Source organism: Stegodyphus dumicola, chromosome X2 (assembly GCF_044657685.1).
Source record: "Stegodyphus dumicola isolate Sdum_Otavi_A_Nest chromosome X2, ASM4465768v1".
Lineage (NCBI taxonomy): Eukaryota > Metazoa > Arthropoda > Arachnida > Araneae > Eresidae > Stegodyphus > Stegodyphus dumicola.
In genome coordinates, this window is record NC_140781.1 from 67,444,737 (window position 1) to 67,468,733 (window position 23,997).

The following is a 23,997-nucleotide window of genomic DNA, read 5'->3' on the forward strand; positions in this document are numbered from 1 at the left end:
TTTTGGAAATATAGGATTAAAATAATTTATTCACTAGATTTGTCTAAGGAATTGAGTTATTTCCACTGATTATTGGCAAAATCAGTTATTAGATGTTATAGTCGATTTCATATGACAACAAAAAATTAAATCTAATACAAAAAAACCATTCCTTAAATTGCACTTCTTGTAAAACTTGCGATCTCGTAAATTTTAAATCATACTTTAAAGGTATGTTGAATACCGATTTTTAAAATTTTTTTCCTATACTTATAGTAAATCCTTTTGCTTTTTTCTCCATATCTGTTTATATATATATCTTGCTGGTGAGTTTTTTTTTTTCGGGGGGGGGGGGGTATTTGCCCTGCTTCCCAATACATCATGCATTTTGGGGGGGGGTAGCAGTGATATAGCCAAATATTTATTGGCAAGCTGAATTTAAGACATTCCTAATTTTTTTTTAAATTCACCCAAAATGGAAACATTAAAAAAGATAATTTTCCATTTCATTAAAAAAATGGCATTCTTGTAAACCACAAGTGCAATTTTAAATTAAGTTTTTCAGATATATTTATTCATCCTAATTGATTGTTAAGCAGAGAATTTATAGTATAAAATTTATTGATGATGTATGAAAGTAATAACAGACATTGCTGAAAGCAGAAGGAAATCATTCTTATTGATCATAAGAGTGCTCTGAACTCCGAGTATGAGAAAGGAAAGTTTTCATGCAAAGGATTTTCTAAGCTAGTGTTGTAAATAAAGTGTGTTAAGTATATTGGGTTATATATGATTGCTTGTTTTTGTCATCATGTCTGTTTTTATGATAAATTTACTTATTTAATAATGGTTTAGTAAAATATATATTGTGTAGACTGTGTAAAACATTTGGTCTGACAGTTATGTTACATGCATGGTCCAATTTCTTACACAGTGTGTATGTATAATGTAGTTATAAGTGATGCTGTCATAGTTTACCAGGGAAATATGTAAGAATGTTTGAAAGAAACTAGGTAGTTCATGAATTTATTTCTACCTTGTAAAGTTACTCTAATACAAAAACAAACATGAGTTTTCTCTTTTGCCTTTATGATCTCAAAAATAGTATGTTTAAGAAAAGGGCAAATGAAATTTTACAGTGTAAGGAATTCAGATCTCTTCCTGTATTCCCATGTGTTATTGGAATATAAGAAAAACTTCTTTACAGGAGAAGGGCAATCTAGTAATGGAGCTTTGACAAAACAAAATGCAAATGTTCAAATTTTATCAGCGAAATTAAACTGTTACAACAGTTTCTGTAGAAGCAATTGAATACTACATAATTGGATTTATCTGAAGTTATTTTTAAGCTTAGCACGATTTATGATTCAGCTCTGACGTGTAACATTTATTCATCCTCCAGTTATTTGGCTGTGTTCTTTTCTTCCTGCAATGACGAATTTAATACCAGTTGATATTTGGGTTGTGGTGAGAAGAAATTCTACAGTATTTCAGAATGCCATATATAGTGTGTAAAATTAAATTTGCAGCATGAACCACTCCATATAAAAATAATTTCAGCATTTTTAATGTAAATATTTTATATTGTTATTTCGTCACTATTGTTAGGAGATTCATTACCATTACTTGAATCATTAGGTCTGTGGCCTCAAAATGGCAGCCCATGAAGACATTTCAATTATGCATTGGTTGTAAATAGTATTAAAAGATTACAGGTTTTTAGTTATTTGATGTCCGAATTCATATTATTTTCATTTCCATTGAAAACAAACGTGAATATTGCACCAGAAAATTTACAAATGGAGCCGATAAATTAACAGTGTGATGTAAATCTTATTCAAATATTTGAAGATACAGGTTTAATTAATTTTTATTTGTATTTATCAAAGAATAAATATGCTCAGTTACAAATTTTTGCTCTAAGAGTAATTTCTGGGTTTTCGAACACATTTATTTATATGTGAATAGCTTTTTTTCATGGTTCAGAAATTAAGAAAACCTATTGATCAATGAGCATCTACAATCCGTGAAGAAGATAATTCCTAGTAATTTCACTCCAAGGCTGCAAATTTCGTCAGAATTAAAATGCCAGGCTATAGTAAGAAATAAAGAAATTTAATTATTTTGTGCAAATATATTATTTTTATTTATGCATAGAAATATTTAATTAATAACACAGAAACTACATTGTTATTATTTATTCCCAAGTTGTATTCTATTTCTTAAATTTTATCTGAAAACTTAGAAAGCTTTCATAATTATTCAATAATTAATTAAACATGTTAGAATTATTTGAAAGAACATGTCAATCTAAAAATTTAATATTTAGCTGTCGATATTTTTAAAGTACAATGTGTAATCAACAAAAGTGTTTTTCAGGTACCAAATTTTAGATTTCAGATGGAAAGTAAATGCGATTTTTTTCCCCCCGTTTGCAGCATTCATATTATTGTTTTTGTATGTTTTGATGAATAATTAGCAATTTTAAAAATTATGTAAAATATTTTTAGTTTATTAATTAAAATTTTCCTTTTGTTAAAATAACTTTAAAATTGGCCTGTCAGCTGTGTCCCAGATCGTGCATTCAGCCTGCATAAAATTTGAGTTAGAAGCCACTCTATTAGGTTGTCCTAGTTTTCTTTGATTGTGTGTGTAATTTTTAATGGGCTGATTGGTCATTTTAAATGTAGGATGAAAACTTAGCATAAAAAAGCAAAATTACTAAATTCATAACAATATTCTGATCAGCTGTATACTTTATTTATGTCACTGAATGTCTAATCACTTCTTGCCAGCAAATTATGCTTAAATATTTTTTCTTTCATTTTACAAATTCGGTCTTATATTCTTGTATATTATATCTTTTAATATTTGCAGTTTGTCATGTATATCTATTGATATTACCAATAGTGGGACATCATATGTTATCAGTATGTCCCCTGGGCTCTAGCACTCTTATATGTGTAACACAGTACAAAGTCCAATATCTTGATTGATCTGAAATCCGGACCTCAAACCCACCACCAACTTTTTATAAATTTATTTATTTTTTGTGTGTGCTTTGCGCATGCGCATTTGAATCCCCCCCCTGCATATGTGGAGAGTCCCAATTCTTAATTTCACTTCGGCACTAAATTACTTCTTTATCGAAGAAACAATCATTTTAGCATTAATTCGTATTTTTTTAATTGATAATTTGCATCCGTAGCTGCATATATGCTTGCCATACTTCTCAATTTGAAACATTTTGCATAGATACATCGTTGATTTTATGCCAACTAATATTTTATATTTCTGACACCAACCTGGCGAATCATTATATATTATATTTTGCTTTCAGCACCTCATGTTTATCAACACATGGCAACTCATGTAGCGACGCCTAAACAATTTTTTTTTATATTAGTAATTGAATAACAAAGAGTATGGTAACCTTTTATGTTGACATTACGCTTGGCGATGATTACAGATTTAAGTTTAATGCGCTAAGAAATGTTGACAGGAAAAATTTAACAATTTCTTTCCATATGCTAAAAATAAATTTTGTTAATGATACTTATAAACCAAAAGATTACATTTAATGCTATTTGAGTTAAGAATAACTGATTTCTTATTCACTTAAGCCCAGAACCAGTGCTAGAGCTCGTATGGGCACACTAAGTGGCAGAATTTAGGGAAGACAAATATAGCTGCTTGGTAGCAAGAATTTAGGACCCACAGAGACAGCATCATCCTGTAAGATTTCCAGCACTGGCTCTCATTAAGCCTTAAGTATATGTGGAAATTTATTTATTCAGGACTCAGATAAGCCTTAATCATGTGCAAGGAATAGGCGTAAATATAATAATAAATAACTAATACAATTTAGGCTTAATTGTATCACTGTGCGAAAGAAGCAAGATAAAATTTAGCAGAACAACTCGTCTTTAGTTGCTAATCTTATGATACATAGCCAAATATATATAGTAAATGATAGCTAAATTTTATGATGATAGCCACGAATCTGAAGGTTTTGGGATATCGCAAAGCAAAGGTGAAATTTTCTAATTAACGGATTTTGTAAAGAAATATGAAGAAGCGATAATAAATGAAAATTATATAAAAGAAGTTTTTCAATGTGATGACAGTATTCCTTAATCATCAGTCAATTAATGGATGGTGAAATCTGTAGTATGTTTCTAGATCCAGAAAATACCACTACTGATAGTGAAGAAATTGACATAGAGGTTACTGAAAGTGAAAAATTTCGATTGATAAGTCAGTCAGAACAATTACAGGACTTCAACAATGGAACTCTGTAACTCAACAAGAAATTATGTCTCTCTATAGAATTAAAGAGAAAATATTAGCACAAAAAAAGAAGCAACATAAACAACTTTGAAAGAAATGTTTAATAAAGTAAACAAATAAATATTAAGCTTTTTTCTCTACATTTTGATACCCTTTGGATCATAAATGTTTCATTATTTCATAAATCATGATCTCATATTTTTAATTTTATTATTTCTACATGCAATTTTACTAGATTTAAAATGATGATCCATTATCCAGAAAAATCCGGAATCGCAGAAGTCCCGACAAGTCCGGATCTCGGACTTCATACTGTATATACCTTTATATATAAGTTACACTATTTTAGCATTTTTTTATTCTCACTTTTGCAAATAGTGTCTGTCATTTAAGAAAATGGAAATGATTAAGAATGCTCATAGAATACACAATGTATGTGTTATTGAAGTGCTAACTTCTAAGGGGAATGGGCTTAAAAAGTGCTGTAACAAATGTTTTATGCAATAAAAGAAAAATTGGATGTTTGATATTTCATAATCTTAAATATTATTCTGACTTCAGTGAAATATTATTCTTTGAATATATTGCAGAACTGATAGATAATATCGACTTTATATGTTACCAATTCATTTTATTTGACAAATCCCTGAAAAAAAGTTTCTATAAATTAATAAGTTATTAGGTTATTAAGGCATGTTTGCATAAAGAAATTCTCTTCTTTGATTAAAACTACTGTTTGTAAATGCTGTGTCTCCTCCTAAATGTTATTAATCCATATATTATTATTTGCAGCTTATTCTTAAACCACAGCACTATGCAATATTTAGGATAGGTATTACAGCTCCTGTACATGAAGGCTTATTTCATGGGCAAGCTTTTGTTGAAACTCAGTATGAGGTATTTTCAAAATTATTTTTTTTTTTTTTTATTTTAAACTATGTATTGTATAGCTTCACAATTTTTAAGTTGGTTAGAACATCTTATGTTGATTTTTCAGTCTGTCTCATGTTAATATATTTCTGTTGCTTGCTAATGCTTTTACTGTCCTTTCCAGAAAATTAATGTTCCGTTTAGTTTAAGGACTGCAAAAGGTACTCTAAGAGTAGATGAATTATTCTTTGAAAATTCGTTTCCTGTAAGTTTTGATTTTAGCTCTTCTTATTATAATGCACAAATGTCAATAAGCATCATTTAATGAATTTTGCAGCATGAAGCGATTAACTTAAAAACGTAGTTATGTGCTCCTTAACATTTGAGTAACAATGATGTCATCTAGACTTAATTTAGTTGATATGCTTTAGCTTAAAAATCTGAAAAAGAAAAGAGACTAATCTACATATGACAGAGGGGTATGTAGCCATGTAAAGCTTATGCTGTATAGTTTATAACTCGAGTTACTTTCAGTTTTCAGCCTTCCCCCCCCCCTCTGTACAATTTCATTTTTTTTCATAATGCTAATATATATTTTACATAGCTATACAGCATGCTATCTGACCCTGAGAAATAGAACTTGAAATCTAAAAGTAAACTAAAACACCTGTGTTGCCATTTCAAGGAAAGAAGTAAAAGAAAAATAATTATGTGCATCTGCAGTAAACAAATGTGCACTCCCCACATCCTCCCTACCTTTGGATTAAATGTTACTTAATCAACTGATAACTACATTCTTCAAACTATTGTGTAGGATTTTAAAGTGTATGCTTTAACTATCTCTAAAATAAGATGGTTAATGATTTTACCACTTCTAGTTAAGTTTCTTCAAATTTGAAAATGAAAACTTATCCTCTCTCTCATTTGCTTCATTCTTCAGTTTTTGATTCTCAGTGTATGATATATGTCGAGAGGATAAATCTTTTAGACCAGATGAATTAATTCTCCTGAAGAAGTTTTAAGCACCAGTAGTGGTACATTTTTATCCTTTCCCATGTAGCATCCTTTAATAATTAAGTTTGTAGCCCATATATATCTTTGTTGAACTATTTATTCTTACTCAAGGATTCTTGATTTTTTAATCAGTAAATTGACAGCATAATAGCTTCCAAATGTAAGCTTCCAGAAAATGCTGCAGAACAGCCTGTGTAATTTCGGCTGTTAATTTTACTTTAAGTCGATCTGCAGTTCCTGTTACTTCTTCTATTTTCCAGAAATCTGCAATAGTAGCAGTTTTCATAAAGAGTCATGTGGTCAAGGAGGCTGATGTAGCGTCAAAATTTTCATGTACTCTCTGCATGATGAGCCATTCTAAGTGGTTTCACAGACAATCAAGCTTCCTCTCAATTACGGTATGTTTTCCATGAATAACTGCTCACAAAATTCCACTCCTTTAGCAAGTCTACATCAAGACATCTATAACCATAATTAACCAACCATATTTTCTTTTTCCATATTTCTGAGCCCCTTACATCTTGCCTGTGCACCAAGGAATTTTTCCTTAAATTATCTGTTGCTTTAGGACATGAATGATAATTGAAAATTTGGCACTGAAAGCGTTTAAACTTAATAAAGAGTATGACTGTGACCGAGTTGTACATCCACCAAACAGATTATGGACTGAAGTTTTCTGAGCACTACGTTAAGAGACCAAAATCCTTAATCGTTCATTCTGAAATCTAAGAAAACTGACAACCACATTCAATGAGTGCTTTAATTATCCATTCCTTTCCATTCAGTGTTAGCTTGATTTGCAAGGTTTATAGCAAAACTTCTCCAAAATTACTATAATTTGCAGTGCTAACGTCTAGTGCTGTTGGTGGGTCACTTTCCAGAAAAGTGGTTTAAAGTTTGTTGAAGGCACATTAAAAACTCATTGACTTTACTGCAAAGGTGACCTGTGAGGCTACTTTTATTCTTTGCATTAAACTGCAGTACTGCATTTAAAGTGTTAAAAGACTTTGTATATTTCCCTTAATATGTGTATGTTTTTTAACTAGCAGTTGTATATTTAAATTAAATTACTGTAACAACACTTACAACAAACAAAGCATTCAAAACAGAACCAACCATTTTATTCAGTAATTGCTACTTTTTTTTGCAAGCAGCTTTAAAATTCTATATGAATTTTTTTTTAACTCTGCACCTGATTTGATACATATGTTTATAATTTCAATTTATTTATAACTCAAGGATATATTTTACATAGGTAAGCAGCATGCTTTTTGACTCTCGAAATACACTCATGTCCAAAATTATGTTTACATGCATAAATTCACGGATTTCTCAGAGACTATGACTTATAATTTAATGAATTTTCGTGGAATCATACATAACATGATGACACATAAATGCAAAAGAAAAAATTGAAGATCACCTCATATGATATAAAATTGTAGTATGAAACAATAAAAATGGTAATAAAGTGTGACAAAGAGAGTTAATAAAAAAAAGGAATGATTCAGAAAAAGAATTAAGTCTTATGAATTTAATATGGAATATGATCTCCCCTGACTTGTACACACATATCACAGCGTGTTAAGGCTGGAAATAACGTTGTTAACCACAGTTTGGGGAATTAATCTCCACTCTTCCAGCAATGCCGTCTGCAGAGCATTTACATCTCTAGGAGGAAGATGTATACATGCAATTCCTCTTCCAAGGTAGTCCCATAAGTTCTCTATTAGGTTAAGGTCAGGAGAGTTTGGTGGCCGAGGTATTCGCTTAATGTCTTCACTTTCAAGGAATTCATCAACGAGGTTTGCTTGATGTGGACGGGCATTATCATCCATAAATAAAAAGTCAGGTCCATATGCACCCCTGAAAAGTCTTACATAAGGATCTAAGACCTCATCCCGATATATCTGGCCTGTCACAGATCCGTTGCTGAACACGTGTAGGGGCGTACGTCCATCGATCATTATTCCACCTCATACCATCACACCTCCACTACCAAAACGGTCACGTTCCACAATGTTCGAGGGATCATTTCGTGTTCCTGACTCCCTCCAGATGTAAACACGTTTAGAATCACCAGTTAAACTAAACCGCGACTCATCAGTAAAGAGAACATGGTACCATTGATGTTCAGTCCAGTTTTGATGTTCTTTACACCAATTAAAGCGATCCCTCTTTTTCTGTGAAGACAGTAAAACACATACCCTTGACTTTCTGGCATAAAGGCCTTTTTCATTAAGCCTTCTGTATGTTGTTTGCCGTGATGCAACAGTTCCAGTGGCGGCAGCAAGCTCTGAACGTAACTGGTGAGCAGTAGCCTTTCTGTTACGACGGGCAGTTAATGCCAGATACCGATCTTCAGAAGCAGTTGTCATTCATTTCCGACCTTGTCCAGGCCTCCTTACAACACTTCCATCATTTTGAAACTGTTTCCATAGCTTAGAGACTGTCTGTCTTGAAATATTCAAACATGTGGCTGTTTCCATGATTGACTGCCCTGCTTCTAAACGGCCGATAATTCGCCACTTTACAGATTCTTCCAAATGATACTTCGAAGCCATAACAAACCGCTTTGAGTCCCTACACACTGAAATCAAATGTTATGTTGCAGAAATTCACTCAAATATTCAGTTTGCGTAAAGCGCTTGATTCACCCTTGGCTGACGTAACGCCTAGATTTGCATATCACAAACCGTTTGATTACTTTTGATTGGATAATGCTAATTAGGCTTGGTTTTCACACATTCCCTGCAAATACGGATCACATTGATTCGATATTTCATTGAATATCATCATTTTTGGGTAAGATAATTTTGGACATGAGTGTAGAACATTTAATTTGAAGCTAAAGCAAAAATATTGTTTTGTTATTCCATGTAAAAGAAATTAAATACATGTAGTACAATAAACAAATTTGCATTACCAACACTTATAGTGAAGCTGAATTTACAAAAAATGAATGAAGTATCAAGTTTATTCACTGGCTTCCACCCAGTTATGTTCTTTGCTCTTTAAACTTAGTTTAAAAAATTAACATCCTGAATATCTCTTGAATATTTGGCTCCTTCAAATGTTAAATATATACGTTTATTTTTTTAAATTGATCTTTCATAGTGTAATTTTTAACTTCAAATTCATACCTCTATGGGTAAAAAAAAATTAATTCCTTCCCTAAGTATACCTTTCATTTTAGATTCCAGAATTTAGAATTTTCATTTATATTCTAAAATTTATAATTAATCACACTCCTCATCTTAGCATTTATTGCTGTGAACAAACCTGTATCTTACTGCATTTTCATGTCTGTGATCACTGAAGATTAAGAGATAATAATCCACTCATTGGAGTTTATTTTTTTATTCAAAACTTCTTTGATTATGCAAAAAGAAGTCCTGAATTTCTGTTTTGTGCTTGTACAATCCAGTTCAGTTTGTGTTAATAATGTTTCTTAAATATGGAAAATGCAGATTCATGAAGTATCAAACTTTTCATTGTAGATCAAAATTGCTGTATGGTGTGAGATCGCTCCTTTGCAGATATAGTATTTCTTATGTAGTTTTCTTGATAAAGGATAATCATATTTTTAATGCTTGAGCATGCTTCAGTTTTCTGAATTCAGATATGTCTTTTGAATCAAAAACAGTCTGATGTGAAAGTATGTTTGCTCTATTTCTAACATTACTTTTTTTCTGTAACTCATAACTCTATCAGTTCTGTTAAATAACATTTCTTGTAGATTTTCTTTTGTAATCTATTTGCATATGTTACTATAGCTGATTGAATGAAAATACTCATTATGGTATCAATGATGATGACTTATTTTGTAATAATTTCTAACAGAATTGAGATCTTATACTAAAAATACGAATTTCAGTTTAACATTTGTGAGGTAATTTTTATTTTATGTCATAATTGTAGCTATTTGATTAGCCTGTTCTTAATAGAAAGACAAATTATGTTTTTTCTCATAGGGCAAAATATCTACACAGAGCTTATATGTTCATAGCACTTTTTCGCATTCCATGACCATAACTAGTATAACTACTGTGCCAGAAGATTCAAGATTTGTTTTTGATACTTTAAAACATGGGAATCCTATATTACATCCTAATTCCAAAAATATGGTACGTCCTTTAAAAATTTTAAGGAATAAAATTAGATTAATGTTTTAAATTGCATCTTCATTTGATAATTATGATAATTGTATGTATTTGCTTATTTGTGTATTTATATATATATTTAATCAGGTAGGAAAAATTCATTTTGACCACAGAAAATATTGCAAACAAAAATGCTATAGTGGTTTACCAACTACAACATCAAGTAAGTATTTAATTTTTATCTGAAAGTAAAAAATATTAACTAAGGCTAGATATTTAATACAAATTTATTTGAAAATATTAATTTATTTTGTAATAGATATTTTATTGCAAGCTGTAATAATTTAATTAGGCATAGTCATCATTAAATTTAATCATATAAAATATTTACCCCATCAGTTCAGTTTGTAATAGATACTAGTTAATGGATGTGTCCCATACAAATGAAAAAATAAGCATACTATATATGCAATTTGAAATTATATTTTAAAGGTTATCTTTAAAAAAAAAAAAAAACTGAGTGTGAAAGCAAGAATTGTATTATAAAGAAATCTAATAGATTATCTACTTCAGTGTGTATGCATAAATTTATTTATTTGATGTGTAAGCATTTGGAAAATTGAGATCAGTTACTAATTACTACTTGTCTGTTTTATAAATCTATGGGACAGAGATGTTGAGTTCTGCTGCAAATAAAGTATACTAAAATATGTAGAGTACAGATGAGAATGTGGTAGCTCTTAAGTTTCTGAGTGCATCCAGCTTTCTTTTATTAAGTGTCAGAAGTATGGATGGACATTCAATTTATGCGAGAGAAAAGTGCGTCATTTGCTTAAGGACTTCCTGATTAACTGAAATTATGCAAACTGAAGAAAAGCTAAAATTAGGCAAAATGTCTAATCTTGAAAGAGAAACTAGGTGATAAGACTGAGAAAATGAGTGATTTCGAAAACTACAAGCAAGCAGAAATACTATTTGAGGAGTAGGTCCTAAAAAAAGTGCTCTGAACACAACTGGCTAACTAAAAGAAGATTGTAAATAAGATTGTAATCCGGAAATGGTATGTGGGTATTTAAATATTTACTTGGCATTTGAGAAAGAATATGAAGACAAATAGTCATTGTAGGTAAAGCGTCTAGAATTAAAGTTATATTCCTCAAATCATGAATTAAAGATTACCCTTCTTCAATGCAGTTCACTTCTTCAATACTTTTTATGCTTTTATTTACTTCTCTCATGGTGTTTGCTACTATGATCAAGCTTATCGTGAGTTTTTAAAATATTTCCTGATAAGCTATCGAGAACAAATTTTATACACACTCTGTGAAATGTGGTGAAGCAATGTTTTCAAAATTTAATCTTTAAATTATTTTTTTTTTCATACATCTACTTTAACAAATAGAAAAATCTCAATTTTAGTCTTTGCACCATCAGATGAAACAGAATAAAAGTGTTTTAAATGAAGTTTATGAGAAATTTTAATGAAATTTCATCTTTTTACAATATTGCTTTTTTTTTTTTTTTTTTTTTCTCTTCCGATCATTTTGCCATAAAGAATTGTTTAAAGTAAAGGAGTGATTATTCATTTTTAAATGATTTTCCAGTTGAATAATTTGAGTAATAATGTGTAATTGAGATTAAAAGAATTAGAAATAAAAAAAAAGTGTTCATAAAACAAGTGTTTATTTAAATCTCATAAAATAATTAATGAACTAAAATTGAAAAAAAATTAGCATATAGCTTAATGGCAACAAGAGAGGCCCTACACTTGTATTATTCATGATACAAAATTGTAGATGAATTGTTTTAAAAGAATTATTTTTTTTGCTGCCATTAAACTGTTAAATTATTTTACACTTTCAGTTCATTAATTATTTTATGAATTAGTCTTATTTCATAAAGACTTTTTTATTTGTTTTTCATTATTTGGATTACTTGGTATTGCCTTGCAGCAATCTAAACACATTATCTGACAAATACTGTTTTTCTCTGGAATAGTAGGTTTACTTCTGTTGAAAGAGATTCCAAAGAGGGAAGGAGAGGGACCATATCTTATAGGGTCAGGGCCAGTTTAGAACATATGAAATCCTGTCAGAAATGCTTTGGCCACTATGTAGTAATTGAAAATGTATATCACAAATTACCACTAGTCAAGAGTGATTCATATTATGAATTGTTTATTCATCTTCACTCTTCTCATTTACACTTAATCATGCTGTATACCTTTAAATTTAGTGATTATTCTAGTTAACTAATTTCTCTGCAATTTTTGAGTACAGTTTTCAGAGAGACATGAAGTAGATAGATGAGATAGAAAGCTCTTTGAAAGCATTTTAGCGGGGGATCTCCAAACTGGTTTGAGAAAAGATTTTTGTTCCCATTTTGTGAAATACAATTTTAAGTTGCTGATCTTCTCTAGATTGTCTTAGTTTTGAATCATTGCATTCATGCAAAAATCCTTTAAAATGCCAAGCAAATATTTAAGGAATCATACCACTTTGGTATGCCTTGCCAGTGCTTCCTTTATTTTGCTGATTTTACTTGTTTTCCCTTTATGTTTCCATTTTTTTCTCGCTCTTCCCTTTTTCATTTATAATTAATTTATTTAAGTCTTCATGTTTTAATTCCTTTGGATTTTCATAACTTTCAGGTAGACATTTTTGCTTTTCATTCATTTTCAGTTCTTCCAAATAGCCTCTATTTAGCACATTAGTCATCAAAATTAAAGAATAATGAAAAAATATTTACTCACTAAGCTATTGTTGCAACCAATATCCATTGCTGAGATTACTCATGTTAATAAAATACAATTGAACACAAAATTCCTCTTCTGTATGTACGATTAGTGCCAGATATGTGCAAATTTGGTGATTGACAATGTGGTGCACAATGGTTGCATTGCAATTCTATTCTGGTCAGAAGTGATAAATGATTGGTAGTATTCAGAAAGGTTCAAACCAAGATTTGAATCTCTCTGAAAGTGTCATATAAAGAGTTTGGAGCCATTTTTTAAGCACTAGATCAGTTGATAGACAGACTGGTCAAGGGCGAACCATTTTCTGTCCTTAGCAGCTCGAAGAAACCCCAAAGTGACTCCAAAAGGTTTGGTTTTAGCACTTCTGGCTGCCACATGAGCTCAAACTAGCCATTCTATTCCTGCAAGAAGGCTTAACGAGGCTGGACTATATACAAGTAAACTAATGGTTTGTGTCCCATTTACTCCAGCTTTGTAGAGAGGCCCATTTAAACAATTAAACTGGTGCCATCATGATATTCAGTGGAGCCAAGATGACTGGGTCCGAGTATTGTTTATTGATGAGTATAGATATAGTCTGAATAGTGATTCTAGACATGTTTTGACCTGGAGAGAGAAAGGAACTCCTTGTCTTCTCTTGTCCATGAAATATCCCATTTCCTCGACTGCGTTCAATGATTTAGGGAGGAATTAAGACAAATGGCCGCACCAAGAAGTTTCTGTTTCAGAGATAAGTGGACAAGATACTGAAATCTCAAATTAGACTGTTTAGGTATGTTTTTGGCACAGAGTTTTTGCTATTGGATGACACTTCTTGTCTTCATTGAACATATGGTGTGTCACAATATTTGCAAACACAAGATATCACTCAAATGAACTGGCCTACTTACTCAACTGACTTGAACCCGATTCAGCATGTGTGGGATGCGTTGGGGTGTCAGATCCCTGCCCAGAACCTCCAGAAGATTCGAATTGCACTTTTAGAAAAGTGGTGTCCTGTCCACAAGACTTGATCAATGCTTTAGCTCAGTAGCCATTTAGCTAATATTATTATTGCTGCTGTCTCTATTATTAAATAATGAAGAAGCTATATATATGTACACTCATGTGCAAAATTAAGAAAATTTGCAGACAGGTCATAACATACTGGTCAGGAGACAGTAGGGGAGTTCTTGTGATAGCTGCAGCAAGGCAGTTTTCAATTCTAGGATAATTATCAGAGGGTGATGGCTAGATAAAATGTCCTTCCCAAGAGTGTCCCAGATGTGCTCTGTATGATTGGGGTCAAAAGATCTGGCTGGCCAATCGATGTGATGAATACCTGATAATTGTGGACCAGCAGAGCACTATGTGGACAAGTGATATACAGTCAAAAGTCGTTAATCCGGACTCGTCGGGACTTCGGCGATTCCGGATTATCGATTTTTCCAGATTATAGATCATCAGTTTAAATCTGGTAAGATGGCATGCAGAAATTAGAAAATTAAAAATATGAAACCGTAATTTATGAAATAAAGAACAATTATGATCTAAAGGGTATCAAAATTTACAAAAAGAAAAAGCTTAATATTTATTTGTTTACTTTATTAAACATTTCCTTCAATGTAAGTTGCTTCGTTTCATGTCATAATACTTTCTCTTTAATTCTATTAAACAGACATAATTTCTTGTTTAGTTACAAAGTTCCACTGTTCAAGTCCTATAATTGCTGTGTTGAGAATACCGACTAATTTGTCAATCGAAATGTTTTCGTTTTCAATAACCTCTGGGTCACTTTCTTCACTATCGGAAGCGAATTATAATAACGAGGAACTTGATTTAAATCATATCAAAGACGGAGTATATCGAGATGAAATACTACACTTAGTACGGAATTATAAACCAAATAAAATAAAAACATCTGCTCTGAAGATAAGGATAGTGCTGACAGATCAACTTCCAATCTGCAGCGTGAAATTGATAAACAGATTTCGGATTTCAAAACATACTTTCGCTTTGTAGATACAAATTACATATTAGTAAATATATATCGGAAATTCTATTTGACATAATCTTTCTAATCTATCATAATCTAATAATGACGTTTCTGCCCCCCCCCTCTGCCGCAGAGCAGCGTGAAATTGATAAAGAGATTTCGGATTTCACAACATACTTTTGCTTTGTAGTAAATATATATCGGAAATTCTATCTGACATAATCTAAAGTTCAAGCTTACTTTTATAAAATTGCTCTACCAGTCTGCAAAAAATAATAAGCCAGATCCAATTCGAAGATTAAGGAACAGCGCAATCTGCAACATTAACTGAATTAGATAACTCTAGCTTAGCGTATAACTCCGTTACACATTAAACGCGCATGCGCACAAACATATTCGCAGCTGTAAGGGTCTTATGCACTCTCGTAAACGCCTGTGCGCATGCGTGAACGCGACGCATGCACAGAAAGTTTGTAGCTTTGAGGTCCGGATTATAGATCATTCCGAATTATGTGTGTCCGAATTAACGACTTTTGACTGTACATTGTTTTTTAATTGGTTTTAATTTTTTCATTTGTTTTGCAGCTCACTTGTAAAGGTATCTGGTTTTAATTTGTTTTTCTCCCCCTTGAAAGAATTCTGGTAGCTTCAGTGATTTACCATAATCCATCTTTGCAATGGAGCATTTTATATCATCTCATAGAGATGCATCTATACCAAGGATTACAGTTGATAAAGTTTCACTTCATTTGACTGAACTGTGAGCTTGGCTGCTTTTAATCTTCTTTGTTGTCTTTCAATTTTCATTCCTTTGTGGATGGCATGAAGTTGTATGCATTTTAGTTCTATAAATAGTACTTCAACTTCTGAAAAGTTCTGATCTGATTTTCCTCTGTCTGTGATGTGGTAGTTGCAGTAACTGCTAAAGTATAGTAAACTTCCAAAGATGGTTGTGTTTTAACACAGATTAGCTTTCTAAGGAATAATATTCGGAATGGCTTAAATAAAGGGAAAGTAATCGAGTCAAAATAATTTAATTTTTTGGCCTATACATTATACAGTACGAAAGTTGGGAGGTCTCCCCTTTCTTCGCAAAATGTTGAATATTGAAGAAACTCTTACAGTTCACTGCAAAACAAGCAACGGACCTTTTTTTTTTTTTTTTTTTTTTTTTTTTTTTTGTCACTTTCCAATCTGGATTGAATAGGACTAAAAGTTCCGCGGTCTACCAACCCAAGCGAAGAATGATTCTATTCCGGAAATTTAACGCCGTCTGTTGAAAATTAGAATGAAACACACCCCAGTTATTTAGTTCTTTATTCTCCCAATACCGGCAGTTGTTGATTTCGATTGCGTAATATCGCGTAGGGAAGAATTACGGCGCCCGTATTGCGCAATAATGTTTGCGATATTTTACAGAGATAATTAATTTGATGTTCAGTCCGAGATTTGTTTATGAACACTTAAAAGAGTTTTACTGTGTGTGCTAAGCAGAATATTTTTTAGTTCCGTTGGTTTATTTTTATATGATGCACATACTGAAATGTCAAAAGCATTTATTTAGCGGAAAAATCTAAAGAGCGGCTACAGTCTTACGCTCGGCTGTCCGAATATTCGCCAATTTCCAAGTATGCGGGTTAGTTAAGCTTTTACTGTTAAAGATGACTGTATGAAGCAAATTTCTGTCTTTTGATTTCAGCAAGGTGCCTCTTTTTTACTTAAATTACTTTGCTTTAAATTTATGTTAAGAGAAAACTGATACACAATAAAAATTTAGAAAATGTTCAGAATTTAGATTTAAATTATTTAAATTTCAATATGAGTGGAAAAATAAATTGTATTTATTATTAGGTTCCAAGCGAATACAATAAATATGCCTTATTATTATTTATTTTCTCTATTTTGAACTGAAATTTCATCATTAAATCTTGTAATATAGTTTAGTTCTTCATAGTTTTTTTTCTCTCATTGTAAACTAGTTCTGTAAATCGAACTATTATTTAAAATTTAAAAAAAAAAAGTTATTTTCCATGGTTGAGGTAATCCTTATTCTCTTTTAATAAGTACTTCATTTCTCATATTTTAAATTACAAGTCTAATTTTTAAGGTTATGCAGTTTGTATGATGTAATTAGACAGGTGCTTATTTTTTTTCTTCTTAAAATGTGCTTGAAAAGTGCTTATAGGTGCTTATTTTTTTAACTAAAATGTGGCTATGAACCCTGTCTAAAGAAAATTATTATTTCTTTTAAATCATCGATCTTTTTTAAAACATTACTATTCTAATAAAAAAAATTTTGTTGCCATTTGCAGTCTACATAAAGTTGTAGAAATAAGGATTGTATATTGCTTGTAGAGGTTGCACTGTTCCCCTTCCAAGCAATATAGTTACTATACAAGGAGAAAAACAGTTGTAAAAGTCATCTGAACAGTTACATCACATCGAATATCGTAAATTCCCGTCCTTCGAGCATACTATATTTAAAGTGTATAATGGAAAGATAGCTATGTAAAAGCTCCCAATCATATGCGCTATAAGCTTTTTGAGTGTCTCTTAACATTAAGGGGTAGAATGCTATTCTTTTCCAATCTGTGTCTTCAGCTGTAGAACAGATCCAGTTGTGAAATTAGAGGCATTTGTATATAAAGCTAATTTTATATCTGGATTAGGAAAGTTAATAAAGCAGCATTGGCTAAATCCTCTTTGCATATTTCAAAGGACTTCTTTTCTTCTTCTGTCCATGGAATTTCTCTTCGATATTTTTTGTTGAACATTTTAAATATTCAGTTCAGGGAGCTTGTGTATTAGCTGCATCTTTTAAGTAAAAAGTGAATTTTGCCTAAAATTTTACAAAGTTCGTGAATAGTTTTAAGAAGTTTGTAATTTGTTGTGGCTTGTAATTTTTCTGCAAGCAGTTTTGACCCATTTGCTGTTATCAGATAATCTAAAAATTTTTATTTTTCACTCCCATCACTGATTTTGATTGGTTGATACATAGACTGGTTGGTACATAAGCCATACTAAAGTCTGTTAAAAGTATACTGAAGTTTTCTGTAAATCCGGGTTCTTTATGCTGTTCCTCAGTTCTCGATGCTATTAGGATGTCATCCAAATACGGAAAATTAAAATCTGGTCTGCTGAAAATTGCATTAATGAATCCTTGAAAAGTGGAGAGAGCATTTCATAATCTAAAACTCATTATGTTTAATTCAAAAAGTGCAAATGGTATTATCGCTGTTTTTTTTTTCCCTCTTTCTTTCTTTCTACTACTGGAATTTGATAATAAAGTAAATCAAGTTTAATTAATAAAGTAAATCAAGTTTAGAAAATAGCTCCTTCCCTTTTAAAATGTGATTAAAGTCTTCTATTCTGAGTAAAGTGTACCAATGTTGTACTGTGATATAATGTATCTTTTGTGTAATGTAACATGAGATGCTTGAAAAGTTGAATCTGCTGGAAAAATAAGGTTCCAGTTGCAAGTCTTTTATAACATTGATGTCAATGGTTGTCTCACTACATTGGCGAGATATCACCAAGCTGGCGATGGTTTTTATGACTAATTTGTGTTGCCAAATTAGACGAGAGATCGCCAAGCTATGTGACATTTTGGTCCGGTTCCTGTTTAAGTGTATTTGGTATTGTAATTTATCCCTATATAACTGTAACCGTATCAGGTCCTAATATGTAACTTTAACCATATATACCTTCCAGTAATTTTGGGAAATGGGAAGGTACAGGTGATTTCTTGGCAGCTGGTGGAAACAATTGTACTAGACTGAAGAGACCATCAGTTCTTAGTTTTTCAGTTCGGCATTAAATTTGGATTATTGAGGTTTCTGTGCGGGCTTTGTTCTTTAAGTGTGCTTTGCATTACATTGTATTTAATGTTCATAGTAATTTGAAGTGTAACTGCTGATTGTACTGACAAGAGCTGTATAAGTATTTTTGTGGAAAGTTCCTGAACTGTAGAGTGTTTCTCTTGTGAAAATAAATTTTGTCAAGCTATCATCTATTCTGTGTGCATTCAATCCATTATGAACCCCTACATACACAACAGTTTTCGGGGTCAGAAGTGGGACTGAATAGTTAAGAAATCAGGACAGCTGGTGGCAGCCTTTCCTGCATTCAAAGAGGTAAAAGCTGGTCAGAAAAAGATGTATACAGCCATCAAATCAGTTGAAGAAAAGATTGAAGTAGGTCAAGGGAAAGTAAAAAGAAATTAATGCTATAATAGAAAACAAATTCGAGGCTGTAGACAGAAGAATAGACATAGCTGAAAATAAATTTGGAGAAACTGAAGTTTCTGCTGTCAATTAACAGATCAAAGAAATGGTTTCTGCTATCAAACAATGAATTGATGACAGAGCTTTTGCTGTCGCCAAGGAAGTTGACAGCTTGAAGACATCCATAATGACAGCTGGTCACAATTCTCATGCTTTTAAATTCATATGTATGCTGTCCCGACCCTCTCTAAAGCTATCCACATGTGACGGAAGACCTCCTGGTAAGTGAGCAGGACTCAGTTTTTTTATAGTAGCAAATGGATGGGATTCCAAAGCAAAAGCCTGGCATCTCACCACATCTCTTTAGAGCAGATGCAGCACATATCCCTCAAATTGTGCCTGAAAACCGGAGGTTAAACTTCAAAGCTCTTTCCAGCACATTGGAGCTGAGCTTTGGTGAGAAGTGTTTAAAAGAGTGTAGCAGGCTTCTGTTAAAATTTCGCCAAGAGAAGTTTACAGAAAAACTTCAGGAGCTCACCATGGATGTTGAAAGTCTGTCTCATCTCATCTTTTCAGACTGCCAAACAGAAACAAAAGGAATCCTGTCCGTGCAGAGCTTCATCAATGGCATCCAGGATCCTGAGATACAAAAAGCCCTGCAACTGCCAGACATCAAAGATATGAAAAGCTCCTTATTATGGACCTCAGAATTCAAGGAAGCTGAGCAAGCAACCTGTAGAGACTGCCACCAAATCCAAGTGGTTTATGTCTAGGAGCCAAGCAATCAAGTGACTAGACAATTTAACATGGCAAATCAATGGCGTGACAATGAACTTATCCTAAAGTGCAGGAACTGAACTGCTGAAGACTATGTATAAAGGAACTGTCGAACAAGCACAAGTCATGGAAGCCAAGACCACTTCCCAGCACAAATAAGGAAACAAATTAGTGGCCATTTCATGGAGAAGAGGTTGCCAGATATTGAGAAGTTGCATTTTAGAATACTTCAGATTTTTGCATTGAATATTGACTGTAATGGATTCTTCATCATCTGATGTAAATGGAGTTCCTTACAGTATGAGCATTGATACAGAGGCCAATGTTACTATCAACAAAAAAAATCTGGCTAGATGATTGGAAAGTAAACTCATCTGGATACTGTCCTGCATTATCCTCTAGACCCGTGTTTCCCAACATAGGGCCCACACCCCACAAGGGGGCAATGCAACTGTTAAGGGGCCAATTCGAAAATGGACTTGTCCAGAGTTTAAGGGGACAAAGGACATTCTAGATATGTTTCATGAAGTCAAAATTTTTCAAAATTTCATTTTTTATTCCCCAAAATAAAGAAAAATGTGATATATACATAAAAACATTTTTAAATTGTGGTGCATTTTAAATATTTTATAAAGAATTCTCGCTGTAGACATGGACATTTAAATGCTTTTAAAGGCATTTAAATAACTGACACATTATGCTTTCCAGACGTTTCTCGCACATTTCAGCCAACGAATTTATTTTATTTTTTTGGCAACCGGTATATTATTCTTTCCTTGAATGACAACAGTAGCTGCTTTCGGCTTTGTTCATATTGATCTCATATTTCTTTCTTTCAGCTCTTAGTGAAATGAGGGGTGCAAGCAAGAAAAAACGTTCGTCGGTATTCAGAGGCATATTTAAAATTTGGCTTCATACCCAGTCTATAAACGGTCAACTTTTATGTCAATAATGCCTGACCAACAAATCAATGAAACTAGGTCGTCTTGAGGCACATTTGAAGGCGAAACATAATGCTGATATTACACTCGTGTCCATAAATTAAGGATAATTCAGAGTCACATGGAAATCGAACTCTAAAATAAATATATCACCTGTAAAATCACTACACACATCTTCAAGAATCATATGCAAATTTCAGGAAGTAACCAGATGACACTGATGGTACTTCACAACGAGGAGATTGTAAGAGAGTGATATATAAGTAGGAATACAGGCAAAGAAGTAAAATTGTTCGCGGGCGTTTTATAAGCATTTCAGTGCAATTACCAAATAGTTATAACATAAAGGACGCATTTGGATGATTTTTTACGTGGTAGAATTATCGGCCGTCTGGAATGTGGGCATACCTAACTGGAAGTATCAGACGAACTTGGAATTGCCCAGAGTGTCATCTCCAGGCTTTGGCAACGATCCCGAGATGATGGTAATGTGAGTAGACGTTACAGCACAGGTCATCCCAGAGTTACAACGCCGAATGAGGACCGGTATTTGGCAGTTACTGCCAAAAGAAACAGGCGGAGCACAGCCTCAGACCTGTCTCGTCAGCTCTCTTCAGCCACTGGTACGACAATTTCAAGGCAGACCATGTACAGACGCTTAGGGCAGATTGGTCTATATGCTCATAGACCTGTCAGATGCGTTCCACTTTCTGCAAGTCCCTGTCGCCTGCGGTTAGCCTGGAGTAGAGAGCATGCATTCTGGACACTGCAACAGTGGTTTTGTGTGATGTTTTCCGATGTTTACGAGCTTGCAGTCTGATTCTCGCTGGACTTTCATATGGAGAGCTCCAGGTACCCGTTACCACCAAGAAAACATCATTGCGGTGGTGCAGGAGTGCTCGTTTGGGGTGGAATTATTCTGGGTTCCAGAACTGACCTGCATGTTCAAATTGGAACCATGACAAGTCAAATCTATCAGGACATCATTCTGGAACAACATGTACGTTTGTTTCAGGCCACCATGGGCGCACAATTCGTCTTTATGGATGACAACGCCCGTCCTCACCGTGCAAACATCGTAAGCGAATGATTTCAGTCAGAGGATGTCACCCGTATGGACTGGCCAGCATTCTCACCGGACTTGAATCCAGTAGCGCACGTGTGGGACATGCTTGGCCGAGGAGTTGCAGCCCGTCAACCTCCTCCTACATGTCTACCGGAACTTCAGAGAGCATTGTTTTTTGAGTGGTGTAATATCCCCCAAGATCATCAGATCGATAATTTGATACTCAGCATGCCTAGGCATTGTACAGACTGTACTGCATCATCTGGGAGACATACAATATATTAACAATCATACCAACCATGTAATATTGGTTTTTTGTAAATAGGTTTTTTTTTTTTTTTTTTTTTTTTTTTTTTTGTAATTTGCTCCAGGGAGAAAAAATCGCTATTTTTTTTTTAATAATATCAAACATATAGCATCTTTTTTTGCTCTTTACCTTTTGTTTAATAAATAAGCTTTACAAATAAGTCAAATTTGTTTTGCTTCTAACTCTTCCTTTGCCTGATTTTGCATTATCCTTAATTTATGGATATGAGTGTAATTCAGATTTGAATTATTTTCACACTTTAAGGAAAAGTTTTGAAAAAAGAGTTATATTAAAGTGTCTATTTACTGCTCATAATGCAACTGTTAATCGAGCTCTTGAGGATATTTATCAAATTTCATTACTCATCGCTTAATCTGGGAAAAGCCGTATTATAGGGGAGATTTTAATCAAACCATCAATATCAGCATTTAAAACTGTTCTAGAAAAAGATGTTAAAGCTATGCCACTAAATAACAATACTATTTGCAGATGAAAGATTAAATCAGTGAGGATATTGAAATACAACTTGTTGAAAAGGTGAAAACAAGAAAATTTTCTGTGCAAATAGATGAACCAACTGAAAGACAGTGAGGCCGCACTTGTAACTTGTGTAAGATATAGTCATAAAGGGGATTTTGCCGAAGAAATGTTCTGTAAATCATTAGAGAGCACCAATACCTCCAAAGATATTTATAGTAAGCTAAAAAATTACTTAGATATAAAAATATACCAATAAAAATATAATACATCTTGTACTGCAGATGGTGCTCCTAATATGATGGTTGAAAAATAAAGTAAAGCACAGAATAAGAAAAAGAGTTGTTTAAAATTGATAAAAGATGAGAATCCAGAAATGCTTCTTGTGCATTGTGTTATTCATAGAGAAAACCTGGTAGCTAAAAACAATTCGCCTGTTCTAAATGAAGTATTAAATTCAGTCATACAGTGTATCAATGCTGTTAAAGCTAGGGCCAAATGTGAATGTCTTTTCAAGTTATTTTATGAAGAACAACATGAAGACTATATGAGACTTGTACTTAATACTGAAGTAAGAAGGCTGTAAGGCTGTCGAAAGGGAACTGCTTGGAAAGCTTTATGGAACTATTTGATACTCTTAGTTATTTTTTAAGCGACAAACCTGAATTGAAAAATCCGTTAACGGATGATAACAAGGCAATAGTGAGTTATTTAGTCGATATCTAATAAACAACTTCAAGGAGCAAATAAATTTTATGCCCATGCAAAAGGAAGATATTTGGTTTCATTATCTTTGTTGAATTATGTCAGGCATATACTATTTACCACCAAAATTTTGCAAAGTCTCTTTGGCTCAAAAAATGTGACGTGACTAAAACTATCCTTGTTATTGATACCATTATACTTCTTATTGTGGATCATCTGAAAATTTTATTGGCTGATTTAAAAGATTTTTTAACTTAAATTGATTTTCCAACTTGGATGATGCAACCAATGTTAATATATTTGGCTGATATTTCAAATATGCAGTAAAAAGAAGAACTCGCAGAAATGCAGAATGATGAGTCAATTAAAACTTTATTTAATATAAAAGGAACATTGACATAGCTTTGTGAGGAAACCAGAATCAGATATCCAAATGCAACAGAATTTGCAAGAGAACTATAGTTACTGTTTCCGTTTTCATATTTTGCTGAATGTGGATTTAGTGCCATAAATGA

General features: G+C 32.7%; 1 protein-coding gene across 1 annotated transcript in view; it reads left to right on the forward strand.

Annotated features, from left to right (window-relative positions):
* The window catches only part of Tmem131 (Transmembrane protein 131), a 322,751-nt gene that overhangs the window by 146,728 nt on the left and 152,026 nt on the right, over positions 1-23,997 (forward strand). Inside the window, exons 17-20 of the mRNA XM_085808921.1 lie at positions 5,062-5,166; positions 5,324-5,404; positions 10,128-10,280; positions 10,404-10,479. Coding sequence (XP_085665047.1) covers positions 5,062-5,166; positions 5,324-5,404; positions 10,128-10,280; positions 10,404-10,479 — 415 coding nt within the window. The remainder of the gene's footprint in view (positions 1-5,061; positions 5,167-5,323; positions 5,405-10,127; positions 10,281-10,403; positions 10,480-23,997) is intronic.